The sequence below is a fragment of the Heterodontus francisci genome, chromosome 6 (genome assembly GCF_036365525.1).
Source record: "Heterodontus francisci isolate sHetFra1 chromosome 6, sHetFra1.hap1, whole genome shotgun sequence".
Classification (NCBI taxonomy): Eukaryota; Metazoa; Chordata; class Chondrichthyes; order Heterodontiformes; family Heterodontidae; genus Heterodontus; species Heterodontus francisci.
In genome coordinates this window covers 41,357,902-41,376,214 of record NC_090376.1, presented here as the reverse complement: position 1 = coordinate 41,376,214, position 18,313 = coordinate 41,357,902, and the positions used below count along the sequence as shown (strand labels likewise).

Below are 18,313 nucleotides of genomic sequence, written 5' to 3'. Positions count from 1 at the left end.
TGGTATTAATATTCTGTCACATTAATTGCTATGTATTGCTTCAAATAGCCTTCAACAAAGGTTCTTTTATATATCTATTAATAGAAAAAAGCTCAATGGCTAAATTATTTATCTGTTATATACCAATTACTGTATTACAAAAGCACAATAAAAGGGAATAGAGTTGTGGAATGGGTTACCAGAGAATGTCATTAATTTGGATAATGCAGTTAGGTTCAAGATACATCTTTTGGAGAAAGAGGAGATAAAGGAACATTGGAAGATGAATTGCTCTTGTTGCTTTGTGTAATAGCATTGTACAAGCAGCCAAAAAGTAGATTTCCACAACATACTTGTGGCAATCTTCCCCCTTAGTGTGAAGTGAATAATTGTGCTTTTCAAAATGAAGGGCTTATTAGATGAATGATTGTTCCCTGTTCCTAACAATTTTTATGAAAGTTGATATTCCTCTTTCTTATGCCTGGGGTATGTTCAGTTCCCAAGAAATAGTGAAGAAGTGGAGGTGGACGTACCTTGCATCAGGTCTTCACTTTCACAACATCCACAGGATGTCTAAGACTTTCTTAACTAGGCCTACACCTGCAGTAGGTGTATACTCAGTGTAGCCATGCTAATGAGATGGCAGGGAGCATTCCCAGCCTTACTGTCTCTGTGCATGCTTAAATGGAGGGGCACCCCAAAGAAGCAGGTGATTGGTCTTGTGCCTGGACCCTGATTGAGGGGTCTCTGAGATCTCAGAAGTGCCTCAAAGATTTAGAGAGCCACAGACATGTTATTGTTCCCTCTTCTCCAGCATGACCTTCACAGGTCTCTAAGGGCCTGTGTCCAGAGAATGTCCAGGCCGTGCAAATTGCTCAGGCCAGAAAAATTGGCAGAATGCTTTCCTCACTTTAAGTTTGTTGTACTCCTAGGAGAAGCCCTGAGAGGCAAAGCAGTCTTTGTTCTTCTGTCCAGTGGTGTCTTAACTTAATGCTCCTAAACTTTGGCTTCTGATTTTGATATTTTGTTATGGGACATTGACTCCTGCATGCATTTTGTTAGAATGTTTGGTTTAAAGGGTGTGGAGTATAAATAGAATAAATTACTTAAACCACTCCATTGATGCAGTAATTTAAAGTGGTAGAACACCATATTTTCCCAAAATTTACACAGTCTATCCAGGGCACATCATTGGGGAGAAGGCACAAAACAACAACCACAACATGTATTTGCATAGCGCCTTTAACCTAATAAAATGTCCCAAGGCATTTCATAGGAGTGTTATAAAGCAAAATTAGACACTGAGCTACATAAGGTGATATTAGGGAGGATGGCCAAAAGCTTGGTCAAAGTGCTAGGTTTTAAGCAGTGTCTTAAAGCTAGAAAGAGAGGTAGATGTCAGAGAAGCTTAGGGTGGATATTCTAGAGCTTGGGGCCGAGGCAGCTGTAGGCGTGGCCACAAATGGTGGAGCAATTAAAATCAGGGATGCTCAGGAGGCCAGAATTAGAGGAGCGCAGATATCTTGAAGGGTTGTGTGGCTGGAGGAGATTACGGAGATAGGGAGGGGAGAGACCATGGAGGGATTTGAAAACAAGGATGAGAATTTTAAAATCAGGATGTTGCTTGACTGGGAACCAATGTAGGTCAGTGAGCACAGGAGTGATAGGTGAATGGGATTTGGTGTGAGTTAGGACACGGGCAGCAGACATGAGACTGGTTCTCATGCGAAAGGAGGGAAAGCAAAATCGGAAGTGTGACCCAGGCCACTCACAATGATCCCTTAGTGACCACTAAGAGAGTGTTGTAAACAGAGGTCTGGGAGTAAATCACCAGCATTCCACTTTTGCTGGGATTGGTACACAACGTGATAGTACCCGAGAGAGGAGAAAATGTAATAGGAACAAAATAAAAACTCATGTTATCACAGAAATTCCAATACTTTATGAAGTTTGAATAGATCTTCATTGAAGGAAAAGTACAAAGTATGAAATAGTGGATTGCATGTATTACATTGTGTGATCAGTATCCATTTAATATGTGTCTATTTGTTTAAAGGAAACCCACTGGTTTGCTGAGAGGCCACTGTGCTCCAATCTTCTTTCTAAACATCTCTACTGATGACAATAAGCTATTTTCTGTCTCCACTGACAACACTGTGAAGGTTTGTAAATCTAGGGCATGATATCTCCCTCACCTTATAATGGCAGTCAAGTTCTATTCCAGGTTGCTTCTCTCATTGCCCAGGAGGTGATTTTGAATTATTTCCCTATATTTCTACTTTAGATTAAATTTAGGTAGCACAACTGGTAGAGACTGGCTTGCAGAGTGGTGCATTAGGTTAGCACATATGAGGTTCAGGTTTGAATCTAACCAAAAGGATCCTAGGGAAATAAGGGGCATCTCAGTTGTGTCCTGGCAGGGGTTGAGCTCACAACATAAACTGACTCCAACAGAGTACTAATTTGTCAATTGCAATCTGAGATGGAATATGCTAAGTTGGAGAAATATAAAAAATTCTCACTGGTGCAGCAGGAAATCTATCTGAGAGGTTATGGTTAAAGTACAGAGTTAAGGTAATGTATATATGTAGCTTTGCTTTTTGCCTCCAGCAATACAACAACAAATTTGCATTTATAGAGCACTGCTGATATTGAAAAACATTGCAAGGTGCTTCAACAGAGATGGAAGAAAAAATGGAAGCTGAACCAGAGAAGGAGATATTCGGAGGGGTAACCACAAGCTTGGCCAAAGGGGTGGACTTTGTACCTGTACTGGAAGTGTTAAGTGTTGATGCTGGATAAGTAGAAAACAAAATTTCATTCCAGTATTCACACCCTCACTTTGATAAGAATGTAAATTCACCCTCTCTGAAAAAACGCAAGATGAGAAACAATCATAATATAGTAACACCTTCAACAGAATTAGGATAATTTTCCATGTTTAGTGTGATTGAAATTGAATAGTTGTTGCCCAACAAGACAACTCCACTGGGCCAAACTGGCAAAGTTCAGCATGTCCATTCAACTTTTAATGATTGGATTTTTCTGAGATGCAGTAAATGGTTGAAAAATCTCTTACTAAATTTGTGGTAAGCTGAATACCTGCCTCGATGTTAGTTAGGTCTAATTTGTGCACTTGGAATTTTCGTTCTTGGGAACTGATAGAAATGCAAAGTTGCTGGGATTTGTTTAGTTTTTAATTTGTAAAATATTTCTGTGTGGTATTCTCTGTGCATTCCACATACAATTGCTTTCTAAAATACTCAATTTCTTTTGTTTCTAGATCTGGGATATTGAGGACCAGTGCTGCTTGTACACAGCCAATGCAAAAGCCAGTAGAATTAAAGGGGATGTATCTGCATGCCTTTACATATCAGGGATCAAAGCACTTTGTATTGCTGCAGATGGCATTGCACTTCTGCACCTAAGAATACAGTGAGCCTCTTTCAAAACTGTTATAGAATGATTTCTGAAGTAATGAGATCTTTTCATAGCATAGCTTTGGGTTATCATTCTTTTGTCTATTCTTATGTAATAGGAATAATGTACTCTATCACATCCACGTGGTTTTACTTCCATTAATTAGATTATGCTATGTGTGGGTATTCTAGACAGCCACCTGTAATATTACTTGTTTCTTTGGTATATGATCTATTGTAAGATTCACAGGACTACAAGTAATATCCAAACAAAATGTGAGTTTTTATTATAACTTAACTAGAACATATATATATGTGTGTGTGTATATATATATACAGGAGCCACATCAACACACATCTCACTCTGTGTAAGGTGACATCACTTCCTCCGGTGACATTCACTTACAACCTTTTAAGGTCGTCCCACAACCTCCCCCTTTTTTCCAAAGATAAAAACATATGTAGAATATTCAATGATGATGCGGTTTGGACTAACTATACATGATTAAAACAAAACGTTATTTACAAGTTAGCAAGTTTAACACTCTCTAAAATGTAGAGGAGGTTTGCTTATTTGTCCCAATCTTGTTATAGTGAACCTCTTCCCAGAGCTGAGCTCATATTGATGACTCCTCTGAGACTTGGGTGACTCAGACCTCTGGTTAGCATGTTCTTCCTCAGTGCTCTTGGCCTCTGTACATTCATCTTCAGACTTTGCCTTTGAACGTGTCCGCGATGTCACAGGGTTGTCACACGTCGTGTTGTCATACAGCTCTCTGAGTTGACTTCAGTTCTGTTTGAGAATCGCACCATTGGGTATTTAGACCTCGTACGATCTGGGATGATCACATATCCTAGCAACCTCTGTAGATACCGAGTTCCCAACGTATGATTGAGGACTCTAATCTTCTGTCCTACTCATAATCAAACTAATTCTGGTCCTCCTTGCCTGTCATACGATGTCTTCATCTTCCTTTTACTGTGGAAAACTTAGAGAGATGATGACTAGGCAGGGTAGTTCTTACCTGCATTTCAAACATCAACTCTGCAGGTGTCGGTAAGCTCATGTCCGATGGAGTAGCATGGAGATGTAACATTACTACCTTGAGATCATGTTCCTTGTGCCTACACTTGAAAATTAGTGACTTTATGGTGGCGCACCATGTGTTCCGCGATGTCGTTGGACTGTGGATAATGCAGCAACGTGTCACGTGATGGACTCCCCACCTGACTCGGGATGGTTTTCCTGTATATTGCAGCCCGTTATCGGAGATAATATCTTCCGGCATGCCAAAGAGGCTGAACAGAGCACTGACCGTATCAGCAACCACTTGACATATCTCGTATCTAACTGATGATCGCAAACTTGGTGAAGTAATCCGGAACATGGAGGAAATCATCACCTTGAATGTGAAATAATTCTGTGCTGATCTTAGCCCATGGAAATGAACATGTTTCATGCGAAATCAAGGTTTCCTTCTGTTGATTTGGCTAACAACTTTGACATGCCTCACAGGATTTCACCACCTTCTCAACATCACTGTGGATTCCTGGCCAGTAGATGGTCTCTCTGGCAAGGCGTCTGGTACATTCCATTCCTAAATGCCCTTCATGCAGTTGGTGAGAATATTAGAATGCAGAGCTTTGGGTATCAGGACTTGTTTCCCTTTGAAAACCACCCCTTGTGAGCTTGTCTCAATACAGCCAGAAACATCATAGACATTCAGTTACTTCTTGTATGGTGTCAGGACAGCCTTTCACAATCACCTTCCACAACAATGATAGAATAGGGTCACATGCCGTCTCATCTCTCAGTTGCTTGCGTTTGTGGAGTCCAAAATTCATGAGGTCGATCTTCAGGACATCTTCAATCTCATATCCACACTGTGGTCATGCAAATCTAGCAAGACATCGGCATCTTTATTTGGGTTAGGCAGCCTGCTCGAGATGTCAGATGTGACCATTTTGCTACCCTGTTTATATTAAACGTCACAATCATAGCCCTGGACCTTCACCAAAAGTCTCTGCAGCTGTGGAGGAGCAATCATAAGTGGTTTGTGATGTATGGTCACAAGTGGCTTCTGGTCAGTTTCCACGGTAAAATGTTTTCCAAACAGGTAGTTGTGAAACTTAGCGGTACCAAAAACCAGAGCTAATGTCTCACATTTGATATTAGAGTAATTGGATTGGGTTGCGATAAACTTTTCAACGCACAGGTGATTGGCTTCCCTTCCTGCATGATGCAGGGACCTAATCCCTTCTGGGACGTGTCGGCCTCGAGCATTGTCTCTTTGGTCGGTTGTAGTATCGTAGCAAGCTGTCTTCACTTGACAGAGCTAACTTTAAGGACTCAAACTCTTGCTGGTGGTCTTACTGCCACAAGTAAGGGGTATCTTTAAGCAGCAGTTCCCTAAGTGGTGCTGCTTGTTCAGCGAAATTGAGGATGTATGAGGCCAAAAGGTTGAACAGCCTGAGATACTGTTGTAGGTCTTCCCAGTCCTGAGGAGTTGGCATGGCTCTGACATCTTCGATCATATCGCAGTCTGGACGTATTCCTGTGGTGGAATGTATAGACCCAAAGAAGTGGGTATGCCAATGTTGACCTGGCACTTCTTGCTATTAAACACAAGGCCCTCACGATGAATAGCCAGCATTAGCAAATGCAAGTTTCAGTCACGCTCTGCCTTGGTCTGCCCCATTACTGCAATATCATCGGCTATACAGATACAGCCCAGGACATTTTCCATTATCCTGTCCATGTATTGGAAAATGTCCCGGCTGACGCACAGACCAAACAGTAACTATCTGAAACAGTATCTCCTGATTGGCATTCTAAAAGTTGAGAATAGCTGGGACTTCTTGGCTAAGTGGACAGACCAGTAGCCATGCTTTGCCTCGAGCTTTGAAAAATACTTAGCACCAGTAACCATAAGATTCAGCTCCTCCAGGGTCGGGATTTTATGCGGGCATCTCTTGAGGGCTAAATTCAGCTGTCGTGGTTCTAAGCAAATCCTCAGATTGCCGTCTTTCTTCAACACACAGGTAATGGAGCTGCACCAATTGGAATGCTGGTACACTCGGCGGATGACTCCATTGTGCTCCATCTCATCCAGCTCCTCTTTAAGCTTCTCTTGAACGTGCACGCTGTACTCGCTTGATGCATCAATAGTAGGAACTGCATCTTCCCTCACGTGCAATATGGCTTCACCCTTGAAATTGATGATTGCATTAAACCCCTGTCGGGGTAAAGTAGTTTCAGGCCTCTAACTGACTCAATGCACTCCGTGTTGCAAGCTTTCGTGCCTTTTGGTGTGGTGCTGACCTCATGCATTGTGACGATTCGTAAATCTTGGCATACTGGAAATCTTGTGACAGCTGGTCCAGTTGTGTCTACAATATAAAACATTTGTGGTAGTCATTCACCATGGTAGCTGCATGTGGTAGCTGCACTGCAAGATTATCATTCCAGTGCACTTGATTGGAGAACCATTGTAGGCAGTCAGCCTGGCTGTGGTGGGTTACACCACTTGCTCCGGTGTTGATATTTACTCTGAGCTTACACTTGCCACTCTTCTGCAGACATATAACCCCGATCAGGTGAATGCCTCAATCTTGCCTTTGTTGATAGGTCATAAGCTCAAGCCTGTGTACTGGGAAATAGATTTTTACCTTGAGTTGCTCCTCTAGGAATGTTCATAGCTTTCTAGGGTCCTTCTGATCCTCAGCTGACAATCCTGATATGTTGATCCATTGCAGGCCTCGTTGCCCAGTGCGATCTTGATTTTCACAGCTTGTTTCTCTTGCTCACTCACTTCTTTATCTAGGAAACATAGTTCAAACTATGTTATCAAACTAGTTTAAATTCAGACACTATGTCTGATGCTTTCCAGTGCATAACTGGATACCTGAAAGCCGTTTTCTGGATGATCTTGTAGTTTCAAAAATTCAGGCTTTTTCACAGGTTTTCTTTTTCATAGGCACACTTCTTTTATAGGCTCTCTGCTTTACAGGATTTCTGTCTTACAAATACAGCTTACTGTTTCCTTTTTTAGACTGGTTTGCTTTGGGAGGCCTGCCGCTTTTAAGAGTGAGACTACCGCTGCATTCGTTGTTTACACAGCTTGTTTGATTTTTTTGAACTCATGGAGCAGTTTTTTTGCAGCAGATGGCTGCAGCTTGCAGTATCAGCAGCTGCCACAACCAGCCTTTTACTTTGTGCTGGGCCTCCAGTGGCGCTGTGAGCTCTTCTCATTCTTTTCAGCTTAGGCCCCATCCACGAAGCAAAACTACCCAGGAAAACTAATGTAATAATGGCTACAGCTACTTTTCAAATTTTTTGACCCACTGCCAGATTATTTGAAAGCTTTGATCCCTGGCAAATTGCTTACTTACAGAGTTACTACACCTCCCAGGGCCTGTCTACATTCCTAGCTGCTTCATTGTTGTGGGGTCTCCTGCCAACTGCTTTCCTGGTAAGCTACCTGTAGTTCCTTGTTCTCTCTTGGTGTGTTCTTCAGAAAAAATCAAATGTTGCCATGATATAATATTTGGCGGTCTTCAGAAAAATAAATCCCAAATGTTGTCACCATATATCACTTGTTCTTTTGGGATGTGAACTATTGTAAGACTCACAGGACTACAAGTAATATCCAAAGAAGACATGGGTTCTTATAATAACTTTACTAGAACATTTTTATATACAGATATATATGCCTCACCATCGCACATCTCACTCTGTCAGGCTACACCCACAATTTCCTGGTCATGTGTGATGTGACATCACTTCCTCCGGTGACCTTTGCTTACATCCTTTTAAGGTGGTCCCTTCTTAAAGTGGCCCCACAACACCATCTAGAGCTAACTATGGACTTGTTTAAAGCACGCAGAAGAGACTGATTCATGACTGAGCTAGATTGGAAAGAGAATTGGATTCGCAGAAGGAAAATGTTCAAAGACGACCAGATTAGACCCTGAAACAGATGCTTGATTATGGGGTCAGCTGAATGACCTGTTTGTCCATTTTCCTATGATGCTATCCTTTGTATCTGATTTTACTCTGTGGACAAAAATTATTGATTTAGTGAAGTGCATAAGACCACTTCAAATGTTTAATGGACTATATCAGCACTGATTAGCAAAGACATTGTAGTGTTGGAAAGAGAGGATGTTCTTGAGAGTGCAAAGACAGAATGTATTTGGTTAGAGTTGAGAAGCAAAAAGGGGATGATCATGTTACCGGGGGTATTCTATAGGCCTCCAATAGTGAGAGAGAGAGAGAGATAGACAAGCAAATCTGCAGGGAAATGACATGAGATGTGCAAGAACAATCGAGTGGTGATATTAGGGGACTTAATTACCCAAATATTGATTGGGATATTGTTCAAGTAAAGGGAAAGCAGCGGGAGGAATTTCTGAAATGTGTTCAGGGGAACTTCCTTGATGAGTATGTTCTCAGTTCAACGAGGAAGGAGACATTGCTAGATCTGGTGCTGAGGAATGAGGTGGGCCAAGTGTCTGTGGAGGAACACTTGGGTAAGAGTGATCATTGTATCATAAGGCTTAGATTAGCAATGGAGAAGAGCAATGGAACAATCTAAAGTAGAACTTCTAAAGTGGAAGAGGGCTAACTTCAATGGGATGGGAGGGCATCTAGCCAGGGTAAAATGGAACCAAAGATTGATGGGAAAAACTGTAATGGAGCAATGGTGATCTTTAAGGAGGGGATATTTCAGGTACAGGCTAGGTACATTCCAACAAGGGCAAAAGGTAGGGGAACCAAAGCCAGGGCTCCTTGGATGACAAGGGAGATAGAGAATATGATGAAACAAAAAAAAGACAGTGTATGGTGCATATTGATGAAGGGAACCTTTTCTTGAATAAGGGTGTCACATTTGCCGCCCTCACCCCATATCTAGGGATGATTGGAAGAATATGGCAAGCCCTTCCACTATCTTCATACACACTTCCTTTAGCAACCTGGGATGCAAACCATCCGGGCCAGGTGACTTATTCCACCCTAAGCACAGCCAGCCTTTCCAGTATATCCTGCCTATCAATTTTCACTCCATCCATTACATCGGCCATCTCTGCTTCTACCAATATTTTGTCAGCATCCTCTTCCTTTGTAAACACCAATACAATATACTCATTAAGTATTCTGGCCTTTCCCTGCGCCTCTAAGCATATATTACCCTCTTTGTCCCTAATGAGCCCCAACCCACCTCTTATTACCCGTTTACTATTTACGTGCCAGTGGAAGATTTTTGGCATCCCTTTAATGTTGACTGCCATTCTATTCTCATGGTCTCTTTTTGCCAGTCTTATTTTCCTCTTCACCTCCCCACTCAACTTATTGTATTTGGCCTGATTCTCACTTGAAGAATTCACCTGACATGCAACATACACCCTCTTTTTTTGTTTCATCATAATCTCTATCTCCCTCCTCATCCAAGGAGCCCTGTTTTTGGTTCCCCTACCTTCTGCCCTTGTTGGAATGTACCTAGCCTGTACCTGAAGCCACTCTTCCTTAAAGATCACCCATTGTCCCAATACAGTTTTTCCTGTCGGTTTTTGGTTCCATTTTATCCTAGCTGGATCCCTTCTCATCTGGACGAATTGGCACTATTTGACATTTTCGCTCATGGGAAACTACAAGGGTCAAATTAGTGCCAAATTCTGATAATTTTGGACAGCTTTATCTGAATTGAGACTTTTGAACCTGGTTTTACTTAGGAACATCTGCGTCTTTCATTCTTACCAGTCTGTGCTGTCTTATATTCCATACCCCAGCAGTGAAAGATTATACGGTGCAGTTCTGCTTTAAATCTACATTTCTGTTGATATTGATTTTTTTTATGTTTGCTTTTCGTGCCCATGCTTAATTCTATGAATAACTCCTTTATGTAATAGGAACCTGAGTAAGTTAAGCAGGAAAGGAGAGCATAGGAAAGAATAAACTAAGTGAGTACTTAAATGGAAAAGAGATAACTAGAAATATAGAACAGGAGTGTAATAATGGTTAAAAATAAAGAAACTGGAACGGCAATTAAAAATGAGTTAAGCTGTCTGTATAGCAATGCACACAGTGTCCATAATAAAATAGGGAACTGGAGGCAATAATACGTTGCAAGGAGCCAGACATAGATCGTTGGGAGGCGAGGGAGCACATAAAATAGCATGAGATGGCGTTGGGCGGTGTGCCTGATATTGTCCTGCCCCCATGCCATTTTCTCTGCAGTGGCCACCATGGCGGTCAGGAAATCTACTGGGCGACCAATTAAGCCACTTATGGGCCACTTAAGGGCTGTCCCCCATCTCCCACCTCCGCTGGCATTTAGCCAACGTCTGAGGGGCCCGCTGCCACGTTGAAACATCACCAGGTGAAACATGGCAGCCTACAAGAGAGCTCCACGATGGCCACCACTGTGGCAAGAGCCCCCCACCCCCTGCCACCCTCACCAACCAATCCCCCACCCCCTCGCCGGACCTGCCTGACTGCCCACGGCGACCCCGACCCCACTTGTCTGGGTGTCTCCTCTATCGGTGCTGCTCCAAGTCTCCTGCAGTACTGGCAGTGGCCACCTCTCCCTGTGGCGCTGCTGGTACTGCTGAGCTGCCAGCCCTCCGATTGGCCGACAGTTCTTGGAGGTGGGATTTTGTCACTTAAAGGAATGGCATTCCCGATGGCAGGCAGTTAATTGCAAACAAAGAGTTTAGAATAGGAGTAAAACATATAATTAGGAGGGCAAAGAGGAACTATGACATTAAATTATCAAGGATGATAAAACAAAATGGCCATATATTTTATGGATACAGACATATAAAAGTAAAGTCCGAATGGAAATAAGGCCACTTAATCATAGAGTTTTACAGCACAGAAACAGGCCCTTCGGCCCAACACGCCTGCGCCGACCATCAAGCATCTGTCCAAACTAATCCCATTTCCCCGCACTTGGCCCGTGGCCTTGTATGCTATGGCGTTTCAAGTGCTCATCTAAATACTTCTTAAATGTCGTGAGGGTTCCTGCCTCTACCACCCCCTTCAGGCAGTGTGTTCCAGATTCCAACCACCCTCTGGGTGAAAAATTTTTTCCTCAACTCCCCTCTAAACCTCCTGCCCCTTACCTTAAATCTATGCCCCCTAAATATTGACCTCTCCTCTGAGGGAAAAGGTTTCTTCCTATCTACCCTATCAATGTCCCTCATAATTTTGTATACCTCAATCAGGTCCCCCCTGAGCCTTCTCCATTCCAAGGAAAACAACCCCAGCCTATCCAGTCTCTCTTCATAACTGAAATGCTCCAGTGCAGGTAACATCCTGGTGAATCTCCTCTTCACCCTCTCCATTGCAAACACATCCTTCCTATAGTGTGGCAACCAGAACTGTACACAGTACTCCAGCTGTGGCCTAACCAGCGTTTTATACAGCTCCATCATAACCTCCCTACTCTTATATTCTATGCCTCAGCTAATAAAGGCAAGTATCCCGTACGCGTTCCTAACCACCTAATCTACCTGTGCTACTGCCTTCAGTGATCTATGGACAAGCACTCCAAGGTCCCTCTGACCCCCTCTACTCCCTAGGGTCCTATCTTCCATCGTATATTCCATTGCCTTGTTAGACCTCCCAAAATGCACTACCTCACACTTCTTGGGATTAAACTCCATTTGACACAGCTCCGCCCATCTTACCAGCCCATCTATATCGTCCTGTAATCTAAGGCTTTCCTCCTCACTATTTACGACACCACCAATTTTTGTGTCGTCTGTGAACTTACTGATCATACCTCCAAAATTCACATCTAAATCATTAATGTACACTACAAACAGTAAGGTTCCCAGCACCAATTCCTGCGGTACCACACTGGTCACAGGCCTCCATTCGCAAAAACAGCCCTAAACTATCATAGTCTGCCTCCTGCCACTGAGCCAATTTTGAATCCAATTTGCCAAATTACCCTGGATCCCATGGGCTCTTACTTTTTTAACCAATCTCGCATGCATGACCTTATCAAAAGCCTTACTGAAGTCTATAGACATAGACATCAACTACTTTACCCTCATCTACACATCTAGTCACCTCCTCAAAAAATTCAATCAAATTTGTTAGACATGATCTCCCCTTGACAAAGCCATGTTGACTATCCCTGATCAATCCCTGCCTCTCCAAGTGGAGATTAAATCCTGTCTCTCCGAATTTTTTCCAATAATTTCCCGACCACTGATGTTAGACTCTCAGGCCTATAATTACCTGGTTTATCCCTGCTACCCTTCTTGAATAATGGTACCACATTCACTGTCCTCCAGTCCTCTGGTACTTCTCCTGTGGCCAGACACGATCTGAAAATTTGTGTCAGCCCCCGCTATCTCTCCCTTGCCTCACATAGCAGCTTGGAATATATCTCATCTGGGCCTGGGGATTTATCTACCTTTAAGCCTGCTAATACAGCTAATACTTCCTCCTTTTCAATGCTAATTTTATCAAGTATGTCACAATCCCCCTTCCTGATCACTACATCGTCCCTCTCCATAGTGAACACAGATGAAAAGTAATCGTTTAAAACCTCACCTATGTCCTCCGGCTCCACACACAGATTGCCACTTAGATCCCTAATGGGCCACACTTTTTCCCTGGTTATCCTCTTGCCCCTAACATACTTATAAAATGCCTTGGGATTTTCCTTTATCTCGACTGCCAGTGATTTTTCATGCCCCCTCTTCACTCTCCTAATTACTTTTTTAAGTACTCCCCTACACTTTCTATACTCCTCTAGGGTCTCCACTGTTTTCAGCACTCTGAATGTGCCATATGCCTCCTTTTTTTTCCTTATCCAATCCTCTATATCCCTTGACAGCCAGGGTTCCCTTGACCTGTTGGTCCTACCCTTCACTTTTACAGGAACATGCTGGACCTGAACCCTCACAATTTCCTTTCTAGATGACTCCCACTGGTCTGATGTAGACTTTTCTATAAGAAGCTGCTTCCAGTTCACTTTGGCCGGATCCTGTTTTATCATATTGAAATCGGCCTTCCCCCAATTCAGTACTCTTATTTCTGGTCCCTCTATGTCCTTTTCCAAAACAACCTTCAATCTTAGAGTTATGGTCACTATCCCTGAAATGCTCCCCCACTGCCACTTCTACCACTTGTCCAGCTTCTTTCCCTAGGAATAAGTCCAGTCCCGCTCCTCCTCTTGTTCGACTCTCTACGTGCTTGCTCAAAAAGCTCTCCTGAATGCATTTGAAGAATTCCGCCCCCTTTAAGCTTTTTGCACTAATACTACCCCCTCTAATATAGGGGAAGTTGAACTCCCCTATTATTATTACCCTATTATTTTTGCACCTCTCTGAGATTTACCTACATATCTGCTCCTCTATCTCTGCCTGACTGTTTGGAGGCCTGTAGTACACTCCCAGCCAAGTGATAGCCCCGTTTTTGTTTTTAAGTTCTACCTAAATGGTTTAATTAGAGGAACCTTCTAAGTTATCATCTCTCCTTACTGCACTAATTGACTCTTTAATCAACTTTAATCAGTGCAATTCCACCTCCTCTTTTACCCCGTCTCCTATCATGTCTGACGATTCTATACCCTGGGATATTAAGCTGCCAGTCCTGCCCTTCCCTCAAACATGTCTCAGTGATAGCAATAATAGCATATTCCCATGTGTTAATCAACGCCCTCAATTTATCTGCCTTACTAGTAAGACTCCTTGCATTAAAATAGATACAATCTAGCCTTGCACTATTTGCTTGAGCCTTAACAGGTCTACATTTACTCTGCCCTCCAGACTGACTTAGCTTCTCATTTATAGGTGATTGTACATCACCCTCTACTGTGCTTCCACTCTTATTGATTGACTTGACAGGCAACAATAGAGAATTGGCAGACGTATTAAATAATGACTTTGCTTCAGTATTTATCAGGAAAACAGGACATGTGAAAATGACATAGTATGATGAGATTAAAAATGAGATAATTGCATTTAAAATAAAGAGGTGAAATATTAAATAAACTAATAAAACTAAAAGAGAGGATGAACAGGCTGGGTCTCTGTTCCCTTGAAGAGAGAAGGCTGAGGGGTGACATAATAAAGGTCTTTAAAATTCTATACCCCGAGAGTGGTGAGAATGTTAGTGTATATACTAATAAATAATTACAGTCAGACCTATTGATGCAATTGATTCGGTGGGCCGAAGGACCTGTTTCAGTGCTGTATCTCTCTATGATTCTATGATTCTAATGTGGAACTCACGACCACAGGGAGTAGTTGAAGGGAATAGTACAGATGTATTTAAGGGGAGACTAAAAATGTATTTGAGGCACAATATGCCAATATTGTGGCCCATGTTATTTTCCCAAGTTCTATTCTCATCCCCTCAAAATCAGCTTGTCTCCAACTTGTTATGCTGATCGAGTTAAATGAGGAAAAGCAGGAGGAGGGATAAACGATGGTGTGGACTGATTGGACCGAATGGCCTATTTCTGTGCTGCATATCCTATGTAATATAAACCCAAAATTACACAGCTTCTACTGGTCAACTGCCATAATTCCGGATCTTCCATTACCCTGCGGTTGAAACCATTTTCCCATTGGAGATACCGCCTAATTTCAAGGCCATATATTTAATCCCACATGCCAGCGTTCATCATAGCTCAAGCGTCGCATCTTTTCACTTGTAAGTTTTTGTCACTCCTGCACCTGATTGGCTCAAATTTCACGTTCATGATACAACTACAAATGCAGGGAATGTACCTATATGTACAAAAGTCTTTTTCTAGTAGTGTTTGAAATATGGAATAGACTCCCAGAAAGAAAGTTAATTTCATTCTTTAGAAGGACTTCATTAATAAATATCAGTTTAGGAATTGAGTTGAAGGTAACTAGGGTAACTCCAGAGATGATCAAATACTTCCCATAGCATAAGTGCTTCTGTGTTACTCTGTGCCATCTGTGAAATGCAGCTGGCCAGATTTGAATAGCTTAAGTTGTAAAGTTAGGTTCATACTCAGTTGCATGAGGATCAGGAGAAATTTTAGAGTATTTTTTGGAGATTTTACCTGTGGTTAGTTGTCTCCGTCAGGAGCTGCTTGTGTTCCATTATAGAGTACAAGTTATGTGGTCTGCAGAGGCAGCAGTTTTGAACGACTATGCAACCTTATTTTGTTCATTATTTATGTCTTTATTTTTATCATCCATCAAATCAATCAGATAGGACTTAATTACAATGCCTTATTAAAGAGACCGTGCCTCGATCAGTGCATGGTATCTAGGATCCTCTCCCCCCACCCCAGGTATAAATAGGACTTACACCCTCTCCAGCCCCAGGAATTTCAGGACCAGTAATTTCGGTAATTCAGCTGCACACAATGAGCAATATCTTGCCAATATTGCTTTTGAAGGTATTGCACCTAGTACTGGGTCAGTGTTTCACATTTGTTCTATTTTGCTGACATCTTACAGACCCCAGCCTAAGCCACACCACATCTGCTCCCATAATGAGCCAGTTCTGTGCTGCAAATACAGTAATGAGTTTCGACAGGTCATCAGTTGTTCAGAAGGATCTGTAAGTGTATATACTAATAAATAATTACAGTTGGACCTATTGATACAATTGATTGTGGCTATTTAATCTTTAAGACCAGCTTCTAGAATACTGAAATGTGAAATTAAAATGTATTGTAAATAAAAAGCAGAGTTTTGCAAATGCTGAAAGTATGAAGTCAGCCGACCTGCCTAACTTCCTGTACAGAGAAAGGGGCAAAGGAAATGGGAAGCACATGTTTAATTGATAAATTTTGCTAAGAGACGCGGGTAAACCCAGGCTGGAGTACATTAGAAAACAGCATTGAATTCCTATCTGATTGACCAGACTCGGAACAAGTTTTGATCTGATTCACTGACAGAAAATTAGATTTTTTTAGCCAGCTAAGAGGATCAGTGAACTTTACTTTTATTACAGAAGCAAAATACTGTGGATGCTGGAAACTTTAAATAAAATCAGAAAATACTGGAAATAATCAGCAGGGTCTGGCTGCATGTGTGGAGAGAGAAACAGAGTTAACATTTCAGCTGAATGACTTTTCATCCTTTCTGATGAAAGGTCATTGACCTGTAATGTTACCTCTGTTTCTCTCTCCTCAGATGCTGCTAGACTTCCTTGAGTATTTCCAGCATTTTCTGGGTGTGCTTTTATGATTTTTATTTGTAATGAGGAGGGATACAGAAGTCATATTGTGCTGAAGTGCGCTTCAAATGTTTTTCAATCTGTACACTGAACAACTGAAAATTAAATTAACGTGTTGATTTGCAGTCAATGTTGTCCCATTGAAATGTGAATCGATTTACTTTCAGAAAATTTGAGAAGTATACATGAGGGACACATGCCAGGGATTCTGTTATCCAGTTTATATTGCAAGGGGATTTCATTGTTACACCCTGGGTCATGCTATTGTACATCCAGATATTGGATAGTGAAATTAAACTCCTGATCATAAGTGGCATAATATCTGCTTATGGGAGAGACTGGTGACACTTATGCCAAGAGAGTCGCTCGGCACACCTGAAATTTGTAACAATTGCATTTTACTTGTGCCAAATCTCACTTTTACCTGCCAGAGTTCTGCCAAACTCCATGTTCTCCCTCCACAGGGATGCCTGAACAAAGGATTCCTTCCCCCATGTTGCATTTTTGCATCTTGGCCGTAGTACAGCCAAAATACAGAGTCCCCATCCTAGTTCTGCTAAATTATAAAGGTGCAAGAACCATAGAGTAGTGAAAAGGGAGGCTTCAATTATCCTAATATAGACTGGGATAGTAGTAGTGTAAAGGGCAGAAAGGGAGACAGGTTTCGGAAGTGTGTTGAGGAGAATTTTCTTGATTAGTATGTTTCTGGCCCATCGAGGAAGGAGCCTTTGCTGGATTCTGGGGAATGAGGTGGATCAAGTATGAGTACAGGAACATTTAGGGAACAGTGGTCATTGTATCATAAGGTTTAGATTAGCTATTGTCATGCTAGGCCCCCACCTGCCAAAAATGAGGCACATTAATTTTGTCATGAACATTGATTTTAAACTGTTACTGGAGCGAGGGGAGAACTTGTCGAACAGATCAACCGTGGCTGGAAAAGACGTTTGCATATTAACAGATGGTGTTTGGAAAGACAAAGCAGCAATTCCCTGACATTCATCCCTCAATGGACTTTTGATCACCAGATGTTGAAGGTGGAGGAACTCGCATTCCAGGTTGACTGCTAAGGTGGCCGAATACACAAACGGACATGGTCAAACCAGCTGGCCACAAGACTAACCTGCTGGGCAACCTGAGATTTTTTAATTTGTACAAACAGTTTGGGCAGAAAGCTGTTTGCTCCTGAACTGAGTAGATCTCTGTCCTGTCTGCTGCCATCTCTTTCTCACAAGCCTCTGAATCCACTGAAGACACACGAACCCCAAGGGAGAAAAGTCTCCAACAGCGACCAATGTTTAAGAAGAATACTGGGCCCCAACGAAAAGCAAGATCTATGTACAATCAAGGACTCAACAGTGAGCCTGAAGAACCGTAACAACAACTCTTCAAATATTGCCTCAAACCTTTCCACTTTATTTTTCTTCTGCTCTTTTCTGTTTCTATTTGCATGTGTATATCGTGCATGCATGCTAGCATAGGGTGCGGCGTGTATTCGTAGGCGTTAACCGAATTAGAGTTTAAGTTTAATAAATTTCAACTTTTCTTCTTTAAACCTAATAAAACCTGTTTGTGCTGGTTTCTTTGCCTTATAATTGGAAAGTGGTGAACAAGGGGGAACTAAAAACACAGTGTGTTTAAAAATTAAACCCTGTTACAGTAAGACCAGGTGAAAGCTGAAAGGGACCCCGAGACCGCTTTCTTACCTGGTCGTAACACTATGGAAAAA

General features: G+C 42.0%; 1 protein-coding gene across 5 annotated transcripts in view; it reads left to right on the top strand.

Annotated features, from left to right (window-relative positions):
- wdr95 (WD40 repeat domain 95) overlaps positions 1–18,313 on the top strand; it is a 226,868-nt gene that overhangs the window by 134,529 nt on the left and 74,026 nt on the right. For all 5 annotated transcript variants that reach the window (XM_068033522.1, XM_068033521.1, XM_068033525.1 and 2 more), the window contains 3 exons: positions 2,036–2,141; positions 3,263–3,414; positions 15,861–15,963. In XM_068033522.1, the coding sequence (XP_067889623.1) occupies positions 2,036–2,141; positions 3,263–3,414; positions 15,861–15,963 (361 nt within the window). The remainder of the gene's footprint in view (positions 1–2,035; positions 2,142–3,262; positions 3,415–15,860; positions 15,964–18,313) is intronic.